At 33.1% G+C, this 22637-nt stretch overlaps 1 protein-coding gene across 6 annotated transcripts in view; it reads left to right on the top strand.

The window, feature by feature from the left end:
* LOC144972974 (uncharacterized) overlaps window positions 1-22538 on the top strand; it is a 37376-nt gene extending 14838 nt beyond the window's left edge. For 3 of the 6 annotated variants that reach the window (XM_078914901.1, XM_078914886.1, XM_078914870.1), the window contains exons 3-16: window positions 2010-2071; window positions 2736-2785; window positions 4471-4563; window positions 4868-5041; window positions 8711-8829; window positions 10212-10413; window positions 10887-10948; window positions 11317-11372; window positions 11936-11985; window positions 14958-15050; window positions 16041-16214; window positions 17178-17296; window positions 20146-20347; window positions 21762-22538. In XM_078914901.1, the coding sequence (XP_078771027.1) occupies window positions 2010-2071; window positions 2736-2785; window positions 4471-4563; window positions 4868-5041; window positions 8711-8829; window positions 10212-10413; window positions 10887-10948; window positions 11317-11372; window positions 11936-11985; window positions 14958-15050; window positions 16041-16214; window positions 17178-17296; window positions 20146-20347; window positions 21762-21784 (1479 nt within the window). In that variant the 3' untranslated portion in view covers window positions 21785-22538. The remainder of the gene's footprint in view (window positions 1-2009; window positions 2072-2735; window positions 2786-4470; window positions 4564-4867; window positions 5042-8710; window positions 8830-10211; window positions 10414-10886; window positions 10949-11316; window positions 11373-11935; window positions 11986-14957; window positions 15051-16040; window positions 16215-17177; window positions 17297-20145; window positions 20348-21761) is intronic. The other 3 variants (XM_078914879.1, XM_078914894.1, XM_078914911.1) reach the window with 1 other exon arrangement.
* Window positions 22539-22637: the final 99 nt, after the last annotated feature.

Below are 22637 nucleotides of genomic sequence, written 5' to 3' on the forward strand. Positions count from 1 at the left end.
ACAATGCAGCTGTCACTTTTCTCATCCAGATTTAATTTCTTTTTGCTATAGCTATAAAAACTTGACATTCTGTAATAGAGCTCATATTTTCGAACAATATTATGTATAGAATGTGCTTGTTGCTTTTCTGTTTGAGTAAGATATGTCTGTTTTTGTGTTGGGTGGGTGTGAAGATTTGGGTAAAATTCTGAAAATGGCTGGTAAGGAGAGGGTTAAGAGGAATAGCAGCATTCAATAAAGCTTAAATCATTTTCCTTCTCAGAGATTTAAAAAATAAAAGAAAGACAACTATGTTTAATACTGGCTTCAGTTTAGTTTTCAATATGAAAAAGAATTGACACCTCCGGTTTCCTCCTTTTGAACAAAAGGAAGAGAGGGTAATTTAAAATCTGATATGTTGAATTCATTGTTTTTCTAAACAGCTGGGAAAGGAAATACTGGAACCTTTGCTCTTCTTGCCTTGGTCAATTAAATTTGAAATTACATTCAAATTCAATAGTTTTTTTTTATTATTCACCTTTAAGTCAGAGATGTTGTTGAGTTTTCCCCAGTGTCTGTGGTGCTGAACAGATTGTAACAATTGCTTACTACCCTTTGGATAGGACACTAGATTATTAGGAAGTAATTTCACCAGATCTAACAGAATCGGTTACACAATTACTACTAGGCAGACAGAGGAAATGTGTACAATGTTCCTTTCTTAGGAAGGAAGTGCCAAATCACTGACATGAACCGAGGGCCAAGTCCGTACCACTGCGCTACTCATAAAATCAAAATAAAAGCCTAGGCTTGTTCTTTTGTTCTCACCATACTCACACTCATGATTATCTTCGATGCATGGAGTTGCAACTTAATGGCAAGACAAGAATATCACAACAAGCATTCAGAATCAATTTTAAAAAAGGGTTTTAAAATTTCAGTTATGTAAACTTTGTGTTTTTCACCCCACCAGCAGTTCTTTAACTTTATTCATCACCAGCGCAAGCTGCAAGAAAAAATGAGCTTTTAGTTAGCACAATATCCGCTAAATGTGCTCAAAGCGCTTTACAAGGGGTCCCTGGCCAACAACAACATTTAACATGTAGGACGGGACATGACGCCTGTTAAGCAATATTACAACTTTTTCCAACAGAGACAACGCTATTAACGGCCAGGTACTCATTTTACACCTGAAGACAGTGAGAGAATGTGAATAAAGAGCCTTCTCCAAGGACTCAACTATGCGCCGAGCAAGGCTCAACCCAAGGACCTTCTGATCTGAAAGCTCTTTTTTTTATATAGCTTGTTTTATTTTTTATTTTTATCTTTTTGTGTTTATTGCAAATATTTTGTTAAAGATATGATATTTACCTGCACTGATTATTTTATTATAGCAGTCAACAGTCTATAATGTCTTCAAGGGTAACCACGAGCACATATCGAAATAGTCCTACCCCCTCTGTTTTTTATGGGGCGATGTGGTCTTGTGGTATGACACTCACCTTCAGATCAAAAGGTCCTGGGTTCGAGTCCTGCTCTGAGTGGAAGATAATTGACTCATATTCTCTCACCATACTTGGTGTAAAATGAGTACTTGGTCATTAACAGGGTTGTCTGTCGATAAAAAAATTTGTGATATTGCCTTACAGGCACCATGCTTCATCCTAGCTGTTAAATGTAGCTGTTGGCTAGGGACCCCTTGTAAAGTGCTTTGAGTGCATTTAGTGGATCTTGCGCTATATAGTTCATGTCTTTTTGTTGTTTATTTCCTGTTTTTTGTTGGGGTTTTTTGGGGTTTTTTTGGCAGTGGCAGAGCGATATATTTTTTGTTGGGTTTTTTGGTGATATAAGCCAAAGAATGTATTTTTTATAGTCTGAGTTTTGAGCAGAGCTATTGTAGGATCAGAGATTGCAATATGAGATAGCCAAGATGCACTTTTAAGTCTTTAGCAAATGAGATATATTAGCCTATGAAATATTTCCTGCATTCAGTTGAAATGAACTTACAAATGAATTTTTTTTCTCCACAGAGAGCTGATGATAAAATATGGTTGTTCGCTGTTGATGGGAGGAAGAAGCCATACAGCTTCATGTAATTTGAATAATGTTCTTATCATTCATTCAGCTGTTTATTATTAGTAATTCCAAAACTATTTTTGAAATATTTTAAATCAGAATAAGAGGTTTTCATTTTGCTATTGATTTTTTAAAAATGGAAATCAGCAATGAGTACAACCAAATAGTTTTATACATTGTGTGATAATTAATGACTGAGATTTAAAAAATATATCTCTAAGGTTCCAAATGTCAGTTTTAATTAAATGTTGCATAGAACCTCATATCCCAAACAACTCGATTCAAGGGTCAACATTTTTTTTAGATTAAAATGTCATGACAGTTTCATTAATATCTAATAACAGGTCATTTAATCATTCAAAGTAATTATATATCTTATATAAAATGCTGCCAGGTAGCTTATTGGAAAGACAATTATCGTAAAGGCCTTTTAATTTTCTCTTTTGATATTGGTATATGTCAAATGTTACCAGCTTTGATTTGTTTTCTGTTTGTTTGTTTTTTTTATTTGGGTTTTTTTTTTTTATCATAGAGCTAGATTCATGTTTTCGTAATTTGTTTTGTTTTTTAATTTTTTATTTTAAACTGTTTAGTTTTTTGTTTGTTTTATTTTTCAGTATATTACCTAGTCTTGAGAACTATTTCAAATTTCATTTTTATTTCTGTTTAAAACTTTTCAGGGATGAAAGAGGACAACTTGTTGGTTTTGATGTTGATTTAGTCTCTAAAGGTATGCTCACAATGCAGAAATATGTATAAGTATTTCTATTTCAATAATATCAATGCTTACTCAGCAGACAAGGCAAGGTGTCATATTTTAGCTCCTTTATTTTCTTAATGTTGATGTAAAATCACCAACAGACGACATAGGATATACGAGCTTGGAAATCTAGAACAAGTTGGAACCGGGCCTATTTGTTCGAGATTTCCGGGTTTTTTTGTGTTGAGTATTTTACAGAGGATATGAGGGAGGTAAATGTGGGTGTTCTTGATAAAAGTCGTGTTATAGTGATAACTCTCTGTTATTGTGAACTCTGTCAAGAGTCGATTGTGAGATAATTCAGTTTCCTTTTCTCTGCCATCTTTTACAAAATTATGAAGAGAGTTTTCACTGGTGTTGTGTTTAGTGCATTTGTTTTGTTCAATTACAGTTAAAGAAATAGAATGACAATTCCCACTGCGTGTGCTTGATTATAAGTCAAAGCCAGCATATCGTATTGTTGACTAAACACTCAGCACGCGACGTCATTTCCTACGATTCCTGTACCTAAAACCACTATCACTCCTCTATTAACACCCTCAGGCTAAAGAGAGAGGGAGGTCATTGCTCTCACACAGCTCTCATCCCACCTTCCACACCCCTAATTGTCTGTATCATTTTAATATGTAAATGCTACTGCAAGGCCCCAACGATACTGGTCATTTTGCTATGGTACTAGCACCTCAGATTAATTAAGTACCATAAAGTGAGGTAACGATGAAGTGATGGGTGATGGTCAAACATGCTTCGCAATTACCCCTCAGTTCAGCATGCACACACACACACATAATATATGCCACACGTACATGAGACACAATAACTGACACTTAGTGCTATGGAAAGCAATTGCATCTTTCTTTTTCGTTCAACACAAATAATTCGCAAAAAAAATAATAATTTTTTTAAAAATTCAACTGACAGCAAGGGAATGTCCAGTTTGTTCGAGATTTCTGTGTTAGCCTCGGAAAGTGTTCGAGATTTTCGTGTTGCCAATACTCACAAAATAGAGAGATTAAAACGGGGAATTGTAACGAGTTTGAGATTTCCGTGATTTCGAGATTTGCATGTTCGAGATTTCCGTGCTCGAGTGTAAACTGTTTAATGTAACTTTTATTTTCCTCAAGAATCACTGAATATATATTGCACATCAGAGACAACATGATAAGTTTGTCCGACTGATTGTCGATTCTCATGAGCTATCGTAGAATACAAGGTGCTTTTGTTGAATCCAGATACTTTTAGATTTAAACTAGAATTATCAGTCTTTCCACTTCAACAATAAATTCTAACTCTTTTTTAGACATTTAGACCACATCTAACTCATCAACTATATGTGAGCTTCTGTCTTTTTTTAAAAGAAGAATACAACATTCATTCCCGTGTTTTGAATCTGGATGCATTAATAATGGTATTTCTTTTATCCTTTATTTCACCGGCATATTAGGACAATACTTATTATGTGCATCTTACATTTCAATATCCACCATTCATATCCAGAGATGTTCAAGTATAAAAATTTATTGATGTACCTTTGATACATTTCTTAAAAATTTTTCCGTTGTTTTACACATCCTTTTTGTTTTACTTTTGGAGCACATTTATCACTGATTATAAGTACAGAAAATGGTCAGATTTTATGTCTCTTTTTTTCACAGTTTGTCAGCTAGCCTCAAAATCATGCAAAATGGTGCTTGCTGAGTTCACAGAATGTGCCTTTTCTTCTCGTGACATTAATTTGGCTGGAAGAGGTAAAAAAATAAAATAAATGCAGGTTGTTTTCATATAGGATCCTAGCATGGCAGGATTCTTTAATCTTCAACTGTTTTAGTACGATAGGACACATTGTAAACTGCTGAAGTGTTGTGGTGTTATCGAATTAAAGCAGAAAATGATATGGAGGAACAAGTTTGAAAAAGTATGAGTAAAATATTATGTACATATATAGAGGAAGTCATGGAAATACATCAGAATACAATTTTAAAAAAAAACTTCTTTTGTAATTTCAGGAAAACAAAAACCTTGATTACATTTTAATGTGTCTCTCATTGTCAGGGCTTATGGCAGAATGGTTCGATGCGTGTCCCAGTTATACAGCTTCAATTGATAGAATGGGGTCCTTTGATTTTACAGACCCCTACCTTGAAACAGCTTGCTCGTTCACTGTCTTGCCTGGAAACCCATCAAAGTTTGATCCTAAACTAGCTGATTATTCTGGTTTTACAATTAGTAAGTCCCTTTTTATTTAGAAATGCTTTTCATTTCTGGAAAAAAGCACCTTTCAATTTCCATTTTTCAAGTTCAAGCATGTTAGAATTAGTCGAAAAGCTGGGTGTAAGATGAATACATAATGATTGCTATTGAAATTCTCCCCTTCAAACACACATACACACACTCACACACACCTTCATACATACACGCACAACCATGTGCATACGCACCCCTCTATAACATTCTCACATTCTTTCATACACACACCACGGCGTCTAATCTGCACTATAAATCTGACCGTTTAGTTTCCCGCTGTTCCGAGCGCCGACGTAACCTCACCCGACAGGTAACCGGGGTCAACAGCGGTCAGCCGATATCAATTCCCAGAACGTAGATTTGACGTGCATTGGGTGATACCAATGGATGATTTCCGTACCAATTAACCTCACGATCTGCGTGACGATGCAATTCCACCCAAATGCAAAGAATTCTCGCAGACCTCCTCTTTCCATCGGTCCAATTTTTATTTCAATATCTCCAGTACTTATTCCACAAGCCGTGATTCAAATTCACATATTTTTCTATAACATTTAAATAAAATTACTTGTAATTACCTCAGGATTCTAAAAAAACGTTGCTGTAAACTTTAAATTTTTTTTGGTGTGATTCACAAGGCACAAGTTTTACTACGAAATGAGGTAAGTTTCATTTACTCTTCAGTTTTCATTATTTGTAATGATTATTTTTCCGCGGTAGGTCAGGTAATAATGATATTACCTCTTTAGCCTTGTTATTGAAACGTAATATTTCGCTGCGGTTTTATTGTTAATTGTATTTTTATTTTTTATTTTTTTCAATGATGAGTTAATTTGATTTTTAAATTGCATAATTTGAATTATCTTGCTAATGTTTAATTTTAAATGACATTGTGTGTTGGGCCTCAACTTAGCTCAACTGCTTGTTAGAATTTTCCTGCCCCCCCCCCCCCTTTCTTTCACCAAATTGGGTGAAGTATTTGGTTTTTCTTTTTCCAAATTTTATGTACGCTGTTATGTATGCATGGATATGAGAAGTAATACAGAGTGTTTTAAAACTCATTTTATTCATTAATTCACTATATCATTGCTTACATCGCTCAGTCAATTTTGAATTTTCTCTTACAGCATGGACCACACAATTGCAAGTCATAACCAAGCAGTGAATTCATTATGTAGGACATGTCGTGGTATGCTTTGTTTAACACAGAAATAGAAACGTGCCCGCAAGAAACCATTTAAATGTTCAAATTATTCTAATAACATTCTTTTAGTCTATGGGACTGACACGGCATTGGACAAGCAAGGAGCACAGTCATAATTTATGTGTAAAAAGTACACATTATAAAGCACAGTGAACACACGACTCATTAGCTTCTTTGTATTTTCTCATTGCCAAGACGCTAATAATAAATAAATCAACCTTGAAACGGGTTGCACTTGCATGTTTGATATCGACAGAGTAGAATATAACAACAAACTCCAAAACGCAGGAGAGACTTTCAAATCTCATGCACGAGCCACTCACCCTCAGGGATGGTCTTATTGCCTCTGAATTGGACAGAATACCGCATTACACAACAGGCTTACCACAGCAGATCATTCATTGGCAACCACTGCCACAAATACTAACAAGAAAAAGTCTACACTTACAATTATCCAACAAACAAAGAACTGCACCCACGACCCACTCATCATTGACGACGCTTGCAGTATTGGATTAATTTTCGACAATATAAACAAGGCCTATAGTCATGTAAACAACTTTATTTCACACACAAAATCGATCAAAGCAGACACGATCCAATATATTCAAAGTGCAATAAAACATTACACGGATACATACAGAAAATATTTTCCAAACAAAATAATCCAAAACAACACCTCCTTGACTACCAGTGCATACCACACATCACTCAATATAAGTTTGGACTTAGACTTCTTGGAGAACAAGGCACAGAGACCTGTCACCAAACAACAGCAAAATTGGAAAAAAAAGAGCATCCGGCATTATCAATGATATGAATAAAATGCGATTTGTCATCAACGCAATTCAGTTAAAGACCAGCCCCAAACTACACTGACGAGTTTGAATGCTCGTAGCGGATATATTTGTGTTGAGGAAAAATACGTTTTTTTGTGAGGAGAAGTATTTACATCTTCTCTTTATAATACATAAAATTCAGACAAATCCATAGCAACGTTTTTTTTTCTCTAATTTTTGAAATGTTGCACCCGCTATATTTTTTGTGTAATTTGTTACCGTTCATTGATAACTTATATTGAGAAATCTAGTAATACTATGAAAAAATAAAAAACACACAGTAAAAGTAGAAAATATAAACTTTTATACCAAGTAGTGATATTTCAACTCATTCAATATGGGTGTCTAACAGACAATAAAACAAAACATTGTTAAATTGAGTGAAACGGCAATCCCCGTTAGGTAATTCCTCTCGGTGATTGACCGCTCACCGTGACCGGGTCAGCAGGTGTCAGGAATGGGATCCCGTCTCAACTAAACTGTTGTCGTTGTGTACGCTGTAACACACACACACACACACACACACACACACACACACACACACACACACACACCTCACACTCATAAGATTGATCACCAGCATGTCTTGGTAACAAATCTATTATAGAGCTTTGTTTAAAAATGTACTACCCATTAACATGGCAGGATGAAGTAAAATGTTTTTCAAATAACAGTCAGCATGAGTTAAAATTATTATGTACAAAACAATTATTTTGAAACTACAATGGTATTAAAGGATACTGCATTGAAAACCAGTTAAACTGAAAATGACTTCGAAAAAAAAATAGCTGAAAACAATGTTTAATCTTTTCATTTCTTTATCTTTGCTACAACTCTCAAAAATCCCAAAATGCTAATCTCCATACTACCTCTGAAACACTTTTTTTTTTAAACCATACGCTGTTTTCACATCCAATTTTAAAATCTTTTAAGTGTTTTATTTTCACATTCTTCGCCCAAGAACTATTGCACAATTGAAGCCTGAAATGGGTATTTTTTATATTTAAGTCATAAGGGATATAACTTAGTAACAAGTGTCATAACTACGAATAAATAACATACTTTGACCAAAAGAGGTATGTTAAAATCGAAATAGACAAACAAATCTCTTTTACTGCATAAGACAAAATTAAAAGAAAACGATTTAATCAATTAATTAAGACATACATGAAGGTTGCCAGCCTTATCAAATGAAAAGTTTGTTGTTTTTTTTCAACTGAGATATTTACATCCTTTATTTAATTATTTTATTTATTTATTTATTTTTTTTTGGCTCACTTGAATTATTGATACTTCCTTATAATTATAGTTGATAACACCAGAGATATAACATGAAATTGCAATGGTCTCAATATCGATTGTTTGACTTTATATGTTTAACTATATTTCACCATACCATAAATGTTTCAGTAGTCGAATCTGTTTCTTTAAACAGGAAAAATCAGAATGAAATTGTTGATTTATATTACTTTTAGTTATATTGCACTTTTTAAAGGGACCCTAATGCTAAATTGGAAGAGCAGTTGAGTCACAAGCAGATAGATCTGATTTTAATTCTAATTGTCTTTTTTTTTTACATATTGTTTTCTTTTTTTTATCCACATTCAGCATATTTGTCAGGTGCAGTCAGCAATGCAAGATGCCTGGGAAGACTTGGAAAAAAATTTGGCAATATTGTTATTGCTGAAAATTTACCCGATGCTAAAAATATTCTTGCTACTAAAAAGGTAAAATCAATTATTTTGAAGCTAAAAGATTTTATAATAATGTCCTCTGTTGAATGCCCATTTTACTTAGCTACTTCCTTTATTGATAAAACAATTTTATATCGAATTAGTTACTTTAAGTCTCTTCTTATTATGTTGTATGTCCGTTTTTATGTGTGTCTGGGGGGGGGGGGGGGGGGGGGAATTGTTGTTTTGATTTTTTGTTTTTATACAAACACCTACAGAGAATGGAAGCACCAGACAATAATCTGATTTTAGTATCAAGATGAATGGTTCACCCTCTATTTCATATTTATCTACACAAGCCCCACATGTATATAATGATGCGGCGGCGTCAAAGTCAAAATGTGCCGATGAGGGATTATAGTCTCAGGGAATTGATCATTTCAAAGTTAGAGAAATTATTTAGAAAAGTTAAACAAACAACTATTTTAGGGGAAAATAATTAAGTCTGTCCCAAATTTCTGTGACTCGTGCTTGTGTGTCCTTTCTCCTTCTCTGTCCAATTTTCATGCAACCCAAATGATCAGGTGCTTATGTTAAAAATACACTATATTTGCAATTTACGAGCGCAGACCGACATCTTTGGATGAACATGGTGTGTATAACTATTTGTAGGTATTTTTATGTTTTTTTAGTTAGTAGAAATTTCAAATCTGAATATTCAAAACTGTTTTAAAATATGTACAAGATTAGCAACAATATTACACTTCAATGACATGATACAAAGTTTCTAATTCAATTCTCAAATAATCGCATATTTATAAGATATCTACCAATAAATCTTTGCAAGCATTAGTCTTTATTTAATCCTCACCAATAATTACTGATTTGTTGGTATTGCACATTTAGATACTTTTACATGCGGTTTTAATCATATATCTACATTATTATTATCATCATCATCAGCATCATCATCATCATCATCATCATCATCATCATCATCATCATCATCATCATCATCATCATCATCACCATCATCATCATTATTATTATTTTCGCTTTGCTAGTTTAACTACGTAAAGTAAAAATATTAAATGTCCATCTTTCTTTTCATGTTTTTTTTTTTTATCGTTGTCCTTCATTCCTTTCTTGGTGTATCAAGAGAGCATACCAAAACTAAGTTTCAAATATAGTTTACTGTTTGGGGGTGGGGAAGCTTTGTATGTTTTGTTTTGGAGTTGTTGTTTGTTTGTTACTTTGTTTTTGGGGTTGGTTTTTTTTTTGTTGGGGGGGGGGGGGGGTGTTTCTTTTTCTTGGTGGTTTCTGGGGTTGTTTTTTTTTTCCTTTTTTTTTAATTTGTTTTTTTTTTGTGTGTGAAAATGACTCAAAGGACTGTAAATTCCCAGCTCTGGCATTCACAGAATTACTTCTATCATCAGGCTGATGTACTATTTTCACCAAGAACAGTTATCCCTGACCTAGAAGTCCTTCCTGATAGACTTCATTGTGAGAAAGGAGGGGCAGGGGTCATGACAAAGAAAGGTAGCGCTCTGGTGTCTTGGTGGAATACAGCATACAAGAGCCTTGTAACATCTGGACAGTTTGCACAGTTCTGTCGGGAGGCGGGGGTCAAGTATCAAGGTGTGTTAATCATTGGACAGTATGTATGTGTGCGGTTGGCTTTTTCAATTGATATGATAAGTTTGAATCTTTGTAGGCCCTACAATTATTTTTTTTTGGTTCTGAATAGGGTACCTTGAATATCATTACTTTGTGCATAAGTGGTTGTAGTGGTAGTAGAAGTAGTAGTTAGTAGTGGTAGTAATAGTATTGGTAGTAGTAGCAGGAGTAGTAGTAGTAGTAGTAGTAGTAGTAGTAGTAGTAGTAGTAGTAGTAGTAGTAGTAGTAGTAGTAGTAGTAGTAGTAGTAGTATATAATATAGAATTGTGACAAGGGTTGCTATTTGCAGTTTGTTTTAACATGCAAATTGCGTGTTTGAAAATTTTGGAATAATCAAAAAATGTTATCATTTAAAAAATTTTGTTTAATATTCGATGTGCACTAAAAGTAGTGTTGTATTTTTTTTTAAAGAGCATGACCTGTTTTTATTTCAGCAACCTTCAAGTGTTTGAACACCTCCACACTCACGACTTCCCAAGTACCACATAATGCTCCAGTAAGGTTTAACTAATGTTTTGCAGTCACAACCATTATTATGTTGTTTTATGGGGTTTTTATTGGGTTTTTTGGGGGTTTTTTTTTTTAATTTTTTAGGGGGGGGGGGGGGGGGGGGGTTATTTTCCATTTGACATAAATATCTTAAATCGATCATCACATCGATCACATTTTGAGTGTCACTAAAATCATAATAAGCTGGGCAGGAATGCAGTATCTACTCGTGTGAACAGAGGAATCGACCCATTTAAACAGGGAAGGTTCTTTAAATACTGATGAATTAAATCTGCAGCTTAATGAGATTTTGTTGCTTCTATAGGAAATAGTTAAATATACTTATAATAGAACCTCAACAATTTATTCTTTCAGACAGAGAAAACATGGTTGTTTGCAGTCAGTGGTAGAAGAAAACCATTCAACTACTTGTAAGACTATCCGTTTGTTTTGTTTTTTGTTTGTTTGGTTATGTTTTAGTGTGTTCATTTTTTTGTTTTAGATGGTTGATTTGTTTGTTTTGGTTTTATTTTTGTATTGTGTTTCTTTGGGGTTATTTTGTTGTTTGTTTTGTTTTGTTTTGTTTTTATTTTGTTTTTGAGGGGGGGGGGGGGGGGGGGGGCTTTTTAATTTGTTGGGTTTTTTTAATTACCGAGCTTCTATTTTCAGAAATTATAATTAAAATAAAATTATAATTTTGAATGGATTTTATGAAAAATATTGTCCTATAATGACATATTGGTATACAATGGTCATCCACCCATTATTTTGTTTTATAATATTTCAAAACCTCTTTATTTTGAATTGTTTTTACTCTTATTTTAATTAGTTAATCCCTGTCATAGACGATAAGTTAGTTTCCTCTTTTTCTGTTGGGTATTTTTTTTTACATACAGAACAAAAGTATTTAGACAAAAATTCATCAACTTCATCTCTTTTATTGTGAATATTGTCTTACATCATATAACTTATTTATCATGCACCTATTTTACAGGGATGACCAAGGCAATCTAGTTGGCTTTGATGTGGACTTCATTCAGGCAGGTAAGATTTTTATTGGATCAAGATTTCTTGGTGCCGCTATTGTTGCGATCCTACTTCCAAGTTTCTGTGTTTTAGTTTTACTCTTATCACAGGTTACAGAATACAACTGTGATAGTTGAAGTCCTACCAAGAGTTATTCTGTCCCCGCTTTTTTTTGCCATTTCAAACGCCAAAATTTGCCTTTAAAAATTGGTAAAATTTGCCATCAAAATAGCAAAAATTGCCAAAAATTTGCAGTTAGTTTTACAAAAATCAAATAATTAAAACAACATGTACGGTAAAAATTGACACAAATAGGGCCTTTTGTCGAATATTGATGTCACAACGTGTTAAAATGAATTTATTTACATTTGGAATGGGTTGAAATCATATTATAATAATAATAATAGCCATAGTAAGTAAGTAAGTAAAAAAAGAAGGAAGTAATCAAAATATTTTATTAACTTTTTAGCTTCTTAAAATTTGGGAAATCAAATTGAACAGTCGCATAAAAAAATTCAAAATTTGAAAAACTAATTAAGGAGAGGAAAAATATAACTATTCACAAGGAAAGAGAAACTTTCCAATGGGGGAACATTAAATTTGTATTCTCTACTTACTATCCAATTTTGAGCATTATTATTATTGCTTTATATTTCAATATAGGCCTAATGGATTTAAAAAAAAAAAAAAAATCCAAAATTTTTGAAGGAAAAACATGGAAAAAATCATGTCCGTTATTTAGTGCCAATTTTGGATGCTAGCATTGAAAGTCGCGGTCTTTTCACAATTTTTTATAGCTTTTGTTGTTGTTTTAAAACAAAAAATCGTCAATTTACCCTAAAAATGGCGAAAATTGCGGCTTTTTGCAGCCAAATAAAAATTTGCTGCTTTTTACAGCCGCGAAAAACTGCGGGGACAGGTTATTGATGAGACCTTCAAAACTTTTAATTTGTCGCAAAGTTGTAGTTTTTGCATTATTATTTGTACAGAATTTTTGTGAAATGTGGAATTTACCAGCAATCCTTAATTATTTTATAATCTTTCTAAAGAGCATGTCAAGTAGCAATTCAATATCATAGATATCATCCCAATAAATATGAAGACCACATAGTTAAATCTATTGAAAAAGAGCTAATAAAAAATTGACTGTGATACAATCATTTTAGTTGGGTTTTTTATTATTATTTTTTATCCTTTAAAAAAAATAGTGGCCAATTTACTCTTAGACATCATTTTTGAAGTATTTTTGTATTTCAATGAATATTTGAACTCGGAACATTGACTTACTAATGGATGCATGTCAGTAGGAATTCGGACCTAACCACTTTTCAACCATTGTCATTGGCTTCACCTGTGACCATTGACCAAAGCAGGTATAATATAATATACCTTGTCCATCGAACTGTGGTAGCTCGGAGCTGTTGGTATATACACAATCAAGACAATCGTTAATTGGTCAAATTCTCAGAGCTTAATGGACCCACGAAATAACTTGGTGAGGGTAACACTCTACATTCTACAAAATGATATATTTTCACTTTTCAAATGGTCTACAACATGGCATTTGGATTTTAATGTTTCGAAATGTAAAGTATTACATATAGGAAAAAATAATCCGAGTCATAATTATTTTACCGATACTTCTATATCAAATCTACTTTTCGTTGTGCCTTATGAAAAGAATGTGGGAGTTACTTTTGATTCACTTTTGAATTTTGATGTACATATTGATAATTGTGTAAGCCATGCAAACAGAATGATGGGAATAATATATAGAACCTTTATAAGTCTTGATAAAACCATATTTTTATATTTGTATAAATTGCTCGTTCGGCCCATTCTAGAATACGGAAATTGCATCTGGAACCCATTATATAAAGACAATCTATTAGTATTGAAAGTTTACAGAGGAGAGCTGCCAAAAAGATTTATGCAATACAGTATTTATCGTATAAGGAAAGGTTAGAATTTCTTGACTTACCAAGTTTGAAATATAGAAGAATTCGTGGGGATTTAATTCAGGTTTATAGATTGGTACATGGCCTGGATATGATACACTTTTCTGATTTTTTTCATATTCTAATACTACTTTTACTAGAGGGGACAAGTTTAAGATTTTTGTCTCTAGATGCAAAACAAACATAAGACAAAACTGGTTCGGTATTCGTATTGTCCAGAAATGGAACAATTTGAAATTTGAAACAAAGAATGCAAAATCTATGGATTATTTCAAGGTGGTAGTAGACAGGGAATTACATGATGGGAGATTTACATATGACGAATAATACTTTTTTGTACTGCTGTTGACATGACTTTCAATCTTGTATGTATATATTATGCATTGTTATATTATTATGAATATCTTCTATATACGTGTGTGTGAGTTTGTGTGTGTGTGTGTGCTTTGGATGTCACGGTTAAAGATTTATGTTTGTACACCACATATACATAAGTACATTTAAGTTGAAATACTATCTTTACCATGTGTATCATTATTGAATTCTTTAATCAATAGATTTATGGCATCACTATTAATATTAAGGGCATTCAAGGGATTTTATCCTATTTTGCCCTATACCATATGTTATGTTATGTTATGTTATGTCAGGGTAATCAAAGTAACAAAAGTACATAGAGTCAACAAATAGTGTCAGGTTATATTACTTATCTCATATCAAGGTTGTCATGTGGTTAGACTGTCTTGTCTATTGACATCAAAGATAGCTGTAGAGTCAGGTTAGCTTCTGATATGACCTTTTAAAAAATTGAATTATTTTAGGGGGTGTAGAGGGAGAGTTTGTTTTGCTTTGTTGTTTGTTTTTCTTAACTTTTTTTTGTTTTTGTTTTGATTTTTGTTTTTTGTTTGTTTGTTTTTTCTATTTTTTTTCCACTTGAGCGGTGTGATCTCAATAGATTTTCAATACAATATGTTTTTTAAAACTTAAGGAGGCAAAGTTAATTTCTGCAGCAATATGTTCTTTTATCTACAGTTTGTGGCTTAGCTGGGAAAAAATGCGAAGTTGTTCTTGCAGAGTTCACAGAATGTACATTCACTAATCGGAATATCAATTACCCTGGAAGAGGTAAAATTGTCATTTAAACATTGACTATTTTCCCCCTGACAAAAACAATAAACAAAGCATCAAATAATGTGCTTTTATGGACTGTAAGAGAACTGATAAATTGCACAGAAATTTGGTTAATGGTTTTATGGCTGAGGACAAGAGTTTTGATCTCAGGTTTGGCTTAATGGCCAAACAGACAATAACAATAATGGCTCTTTAAATAAGATGCTTATCAGTTGCAAAGTACTTTCCACCAGGTTTATAACTAATTGATTTAGCTTCAAACTCATTGGCCTTCATGAAGAGAACAATGTACCGCAAAATATTTGCATGCAGTAATCAGATTTCAAATGGTTTGCTCATAAGAATATATTAGTTCAACAAAGCCATCCCAGCATACATGTTGATAAAGATCTGAACAAGTGTGTATTCATTATATGTTGATACAATGATACATAAAACTGGTTATTTATTTGCTGTGATATGTTCATGTGAGTAGTGCAAATTGTAAGAGTTAAGTGCTTGCTGAAAACACGAGGAGTTGATATGATTCTTAGAAATCATGCCTACTTATTTCTGTTAAACTATTGAAAGTAATATCAAGGTCAATTATTTCAATTCTATGTCCTCAATTATTTCAATAGATTAGATTTAAAGAAACTTACTCTATATTGAAGTAAGTGGTGAATGTGTTTATTTTAAAATTTTGTTGTTTTATTTTTTAAATAATGTCCCTAACTTCAATTCAGCAAAATGTAAATATCTTTCTTTTCCTTTTTTTTCTCAATCATTGTGTCATTTTTTTTTTTTTTCTGTTTTGATGCCATTTTCTTTTTGTGTAGGTCATAAAGATATTATTCAAAAACATTTTGTCAGGCTTGCCCTTCCATTTTTATTTGGAAATAGTCAAATTGAGGACGTGACCTCGTCACAATTTTATGCATCTACCATTATATATACATCATTTAATTAACCCCACCCCCATTTCCTCGTCCTATCCTTTCATAGGCTTAATGGAAGGTTGGTTTGACGCATGTCCAGGTTATGCCAATTCCCTGGACAGACAAAATGGCTTTGATTTCACTGATGCCTATCTTAAGTCTTACTCCACCTTCACTGTTGTACCGGGTAATCCTTCAAAGTTTGACCCAGATGCCTCAGACTATTCCAAATTCACGTTCAGTAAGAGGTTTTAAGATAATAATACGGTTATGATGATGATTAATAATAATAATAATAATAATAATAATAATAATAATAATAATAATAATAATAATAACAATAATAATAATAATAATAATAATAATAATAATAATAATAATAATAATAATAATAATAATAATAATAATATAATAATAATAATAATAATAATAATAATAATAATAACAACAACAATAATAATAATAATAACAACAACAATAATAATTGTCATCATCATCAGTATTACTATTATTATTTTTATTAGTAATAGTAGTAGTCGTAGTAGTAGTAGTAGGAGTAGTAGTAGTAGTCGTAGTAGTAGTAGTAGTAGTAGTAGTAGTAGTAGTAGTACGTAGTAGTGGTAGTAGTAGTAGTAGTAGTAGTAGAGTAGTAGTAGTAGTAGTAGTAGTAGTAGTAGTGGTAGTAGTAGTAGTAGTAGTAGTAGTAGTAGTAGTAGTATGTAGTAGTATGTAGTAGTGTAGTAGTAGTAGTAGTGTAGTAGTAGTGTAGTAGTAGTAGTAGTATCATTATTATTATTATTATTATTATTATTATTATTATTATTATTATTATTATATGTATTATAATAACAATTGCAATAATGAATATTGTGTTGATGATAGTTGTCTTGATGATGATGATGATGATGATGATGATGATGATGATGATGATGATGATGATGATGATGATGATGATGATGAGTGTCTGCTGAAAGGATTAATGTGATTTGCATATTTAAGTTTTATGAATCATGAATGTATATGGGTCCGAATGTATATATACTGAAAAACATGAAATATCTCCACATTGAAAATACTTAATCTTGGATATAATGTCTTTATTCTCCTGGCCCATCAGGTGCTTTGCCGGAATGATTCAGACTTATTCAAATATTCAAATTTTGCATGTGCATATTTAAAACAGTACAATTATTGACTATTCCAGCGCACTTGACTGGGGCCTACACCAATGCTGCGTGCCTTGAACGACTTAAGAAGACAGTAAAGAATATTGTCATTGCTGAAAATCTGCCTGATGCGAAAAAAATACTTTTTGATAAGAAGGCAAGTGTAGTAAATTGCTTATAGGCTGTTTGTTTGTTTTTAGATGTTTTGTCAGTTTCAAAGATCCTATCCTGATTTTGTTCTAAATGTAATATCATGTAATGTAATATAATAATTGATTAATACAGTACGCAGAATCCATAAAGTGCTACAATGTGTTTTATATACTAAGTCAATAGACAAAACTAATGTTTTCAAAAGTTGCCTAAAATTACTGAGCTCGTGGGCCTCTTTGATTTCTTTATCTAATTTTTTCCATACTTTTGGGTCCCCGAAAACGATTTTTCAGCTTGAGAAAGTGTACATATTGGAACATTAACTCTAATGATACATCGTGTTTTTACCCCTTAATCGTACGTTGGGGGTAATTTGATAATTTTGGCAAATGTAGTAAAATAAAAGAATATCCCTAACTATACATCACAGTGATTTTTTTACCCCGTGACAATATATAGTAAAAATAAAAGAATATCCCTGTTCGTACGTCAGGGGTGATTTTTATACCCTGTGATGATCACATAAATTAAAAAAACAAAATCCATAAAATATTATAATAGTGCTCAACTTTTTGGTAAAAGGAGCTATTTATGAAATATTTCAAGTATAATTATGATCAACTTCTACAATATTGTTTCGAGCATTCGCTCTCATCAGGAAGTGAAGTACACAAAGAAATGTTGATGTTACACATTCCCACCCTATCTCCATTCCCTTTGTGTGCCATTCGTGCTTTCCTCTTTTCTTCTTCTTGAGTACGTAGTTTTTCTCAATTGGGTACTAAATTTGCAACTCAAACCCTCGTTCTAGCCGTGTTTCAATAAATATTTACCTGTTTTAGTCATGCATGATTTGTATGAATTACATAGACCGTAGAACAGGGATTTTCAAATTTCCCGTTGTAGCCAGCTCTTTATTGCAGCTGAGGCCGATATACACGAGCTGTACTGTATCATCTTTGGTGAATCGTGGGAGCTTCAACATTTATGTGGCAAAGGAGTTGGCCAGACCACAAATAGAAAGGCGGAGAGGTGAGAAACCTCTCAAAATACCTGAGACAAACAATAAACACAGCTCAAGAGAGAACCATTGGAGACATCAACTTCATCCCCTCAAAATCAAAGTGGACGTGGTTGATGTCACTTATGCTTACAAAAAAAAAGACTGCAAAACGACTACAGAGTGTGTGTCATGCAAAAAAATTTTGTGGAGTAGACACTCCTACTCCACAAAGCAGGTTATGTGCACGATGTGCAAAAATTAGACCTTCAGTGATAATAACAGGCATGTGCCACCACCACCACCATCATCAATGCCTCACTTCAATCAATATCCACATCATACCACCATCATCACCACGAACACCATTATCACGAACACCACACCATTCCACCACCATCTTCTTCAACACCATACCACTATCATCTTCATCAACACCATACCATCATCACCTTCATCAACACCATACTCCCCTCCATCATCATCATCATCACAATTTATTTTTAATGTACCTGCAACGGGGGTGACTTGGCCTCGTGGGTGACTTTACCTATTGAATACGTTCAAAATGACAATGCAAAGTCACACCACTAGGCAAAGTAATTCCAGTTGACAGTACTGCTTCAGGTGGGCACGATGGTTTTCAGGGCTCAGACTCGGATATACAGTAGAGCACAGATATAGTGAAGAGAAAAAAATAAATTGCATTTGTATTGATACCTATGTATCAGTAGTTTGTTATATCCGTCAAATAAATAAGAAAAACGTTGGTAGTCAATACTACGAATTTGTCAAAAATATTCGTTATAAGCATGCTACACTGTATTTATAATTTGTTCAAGTCTTATCTTCACTTAGGACCAAACAGGAAAGCCTAAACTTCCCACATTACAGTAAGTAGGTACCCAATAATTGATAGCACTGTCTAGCAATTCCACAATGGGGCAACTAAATTACTCCTGACTTACAAATCGAATATATAAGGGGATTTTTTTCTCTTTGGAAAGTGGGGGCACAAAATTACCCCCATTTGTAAAAATGGCAAAATCGCCAATGGTCACTATGTTATGCAATTTTTTTTGTAATCGTTTGAGCAGAAAACTTTGTTAAGCTAAATATTGTAGAGAAAAATTCAAATTAGACCCTATACGTTTTCCTAAAAGCAAAAAAAAACAAGGCCTGGGGTAACAAAATTACCCCCGACGTACGATAAGGGTTAATCAGTCATTCATTTTTGGATTGAGGTGCTCTAGCAGGTGTGTACAATTCAAGAAGCCCAGAGAGATATGATGGTGCTATATCATTTAGACATTGTGGCAATTTTGAACTTCTCTCTCTCTCTCTCTCTCTCTAAGGGTGGGCTTGATGTGCTCTGTAGGCTTAGAAAGAATCATTAGTCTCAAAATGTTATATCCCAATCATTTGCCTTTTTGAAACATTTTGTTGGGGTAGGGGAGGGGGGTCATTGTTTTATTCTTAATAATCACTTATATTTCTTTTAGTTGAGATCTTATGTCAGCTCAGGGGCATATATTTTTCTCCTATGTTGAATCCCATTCAAACAATCGATATTCATTGTACCAAGGATTTGGGGATATTTTGAGAGAAGAAAAAAACGGGGGAAAATGTTAATATGAGTGTTTGTCTTGTGCAATACGGCAGGGGATTGGAAATATTGAATGATAATGAAGAACAAATGTCAATTAAAGGAAATTAATTTGTAAAACGCCTCCAAGCATGTGTGGAAATTGGGTGCTATGGAGGTAAATTATTACTTTCACCATCAGACATCCATGACCACAAATAACGGAATGAAGGCCCAGAGATTACTTATATTTTTCTTTAATCTGCAGGCTGATGTTCTCTTCTCCCCTAGAGGTCACATCCCAGACCTGGAGACTTTCCCCCAACGGGTCCATTGTGAGTTGACAGGAACATCCATTATGGTGAAGAAGGGAAGCCCTTTAGTTGGTTGGTGGAACAAAGCTTTTGAGACGTATACTAAGCAGGGTGGTTACCAGAAACTGTGTCAGGACAGTATTACAAAGTATAATTGTAAGTTTAAAAAATAATGTGTAGGTATTGATATTTTGATCAGATTTCCTTCATCTTGTCTGATAATCCAGAAATCGTAAACATTTTCTATCCAGTTCTACTCTTGCCTCATTTTAAATGCTTCCAAGTTATATAAAATTTCTTTTCAGGAATAAATAAGTGCAAAATTAGAAAGCTGTTTAATGACCTGATTTTATTGACTTATACTTATAGTCGATTATGTCCATGTATAAGGACGAAGGCTCTTCAGTTGCTTCTGACTTCTTGTATTTGAGAAATTTTCTACATTTTCAATCATTGGCTGTGACAAATTAAGGAGCAGGTACTGGCGTAAGATAAAGATCTGAAAAAGTCTTGAACAAAATTATCATTTTGAATTGATTGCATTTTGATTTTATAATAGACAATTAGACAACAGAAAAGTTCTAACCATGTCAGTAGTATCAGTAATAAGAGTCAAGAGGAAGTCAAAATAGTAAATAGTCGCGTAAAACAGGCAAAAATTAGAAGTGAAAATGTATATATATATAATCAAAAGACCACATGACCCTAAAATTGTGTTTGAAATGCAAACGGATCTGAGATTCGATCCCCAGTCGAAGAAGACTGATTTTCTATGTGATAGTGTGTTTTGTCTTGTAGTTTTCTTTATACTTTGTCTTGTACAAAGGAGAGAGAGAAAAACCATTGGATTCAACCCTGTGTATATAACTCCCATCACTTAACTCACTCAGCCCTAAAGCCGACTATATCCGTAGTTTACCCGAGTTACTTTTTTACCCCATGCCTATTTATTACATTTTTCTGAGACAAATTATAGGCGTAGTATCAAAGCTAATGTTTTTAGTTTTTACATGTTAATGGTAGTTGAATTAAACTATCTATGTACATGCTCATTTTTAATACATTTTTTTCCAATTTTGAAAAGTAGCAAAAATCTCTAGGATTGAGTGAATTAACCAAGAAAAGGAGACTTCGTGTATACCATTCCACCATCTGCTATCACTTCAAATAAACTACTAAATGGCACATCAAATAGCACAGTAATCTAACCTGTCATTCGCAAATCAACTGAGATTTGACACAGATTAGAGAAATGGACACAAATTAGAGACCAAACAAGAGTCATACATGTATATTCTCTTTCTCTCTGAGTCAGGAAGATTGCTGTCCCATGAGGATATGGGCTCTAATCCTGATCATTTCCTTTCTGTGTTTTCTTCTTAGCTCTTGTTACCGTCAATACTGACAAATATTTTATGACTTTATTTGTATACATATATCTGATTGTAATAATTCCCATATTTTTATAATTTGTTTATATATATTATATATATATATATATTATATATATATATATATATATACAATAATCTGATAACAATTTCTTACTTTTGACATCTGTGCTTTTCAGTTCCAATCAAGTGCTTTGATTGATACCCCAGGAGCAGCAAATGTTTGAAGATGTATGACATAGTGTCGTGTGAAATCGATTTGGATGCCAATTCTTACCTTCATTAGTCAGATTTATAAATTAAATATAATTTTACCCTAGATTAGTTAATAGACTCTGTTTTAATTTGTTTGTTTTGTCTCTACACTTCTGTTGTTTTTGTATTTCTTTTTTTTTTTACTATTATTATTTGTGCATTAACTTGGGTTAGGTTCTTATTTTATCCAGAAAGTATGTAACTTTTGGTATCTAATACAAAAAACATGTTTTGAGACAATCTTTATTTTTTTTAAATAGTTCCTACCTTAATTCTAAATATAGACTAACTTATACAGATGATGTTTAAATTTTTATGATAATACCGTTTACCGATGCCAAAAAACCATTCTTCACATTGCATTCATACAGTTGAATTTGTAGAATTACTTAAAACCACTTGTAAAAGACAAAGATGATCTATGTTTTTCCATTCAAGTTGTCCATTTGTTCAACGGCGTTTTGTTTGTTTGTTTGGTTTTTTGTTTTTGTTTTTTTTTTGGGGGGGGGGGGGGGGTTGTTTATTTGTTTCTTTTTAATTTGGGGGGGGGGGGGGGGGGAAGAGGGCGGAGATGGGACAGTGTTTTATTTTTGAATCATTGTAATTTCAATTTCATTCTCAGTAGCTCCATGCAGCTGATCATAGATTTAAATCAAATTGCATTGTTTATTAAACGTTTTTATTAAATAACAATAACTCAATAACAATAGTTTTTCATTGTTTTCTATGGGTTGAATTGTTTTTTGTTGGTTTTTTGGGTTTTTTTTTTTTTTTGGGGGGGGGGGGGGGGGAGCTTTTCA

Source organism: Berghia stephanieae, chromosome 1 (assembly GCF_034508935.2).
Source record: "Berghia stephanieae isolate SIO BIC M18660-M18661 chromosome 1, UCSD_Bste_1.3, whole genome shotgun sequence".
In the NCBI taxonomy this organism is placed as follows: Eukaryota; Metazoa; Mollusca; class Gastropoda; order Nudibranchia; family Aeolidiidae; genus Berghia; species Berghia stephanieae.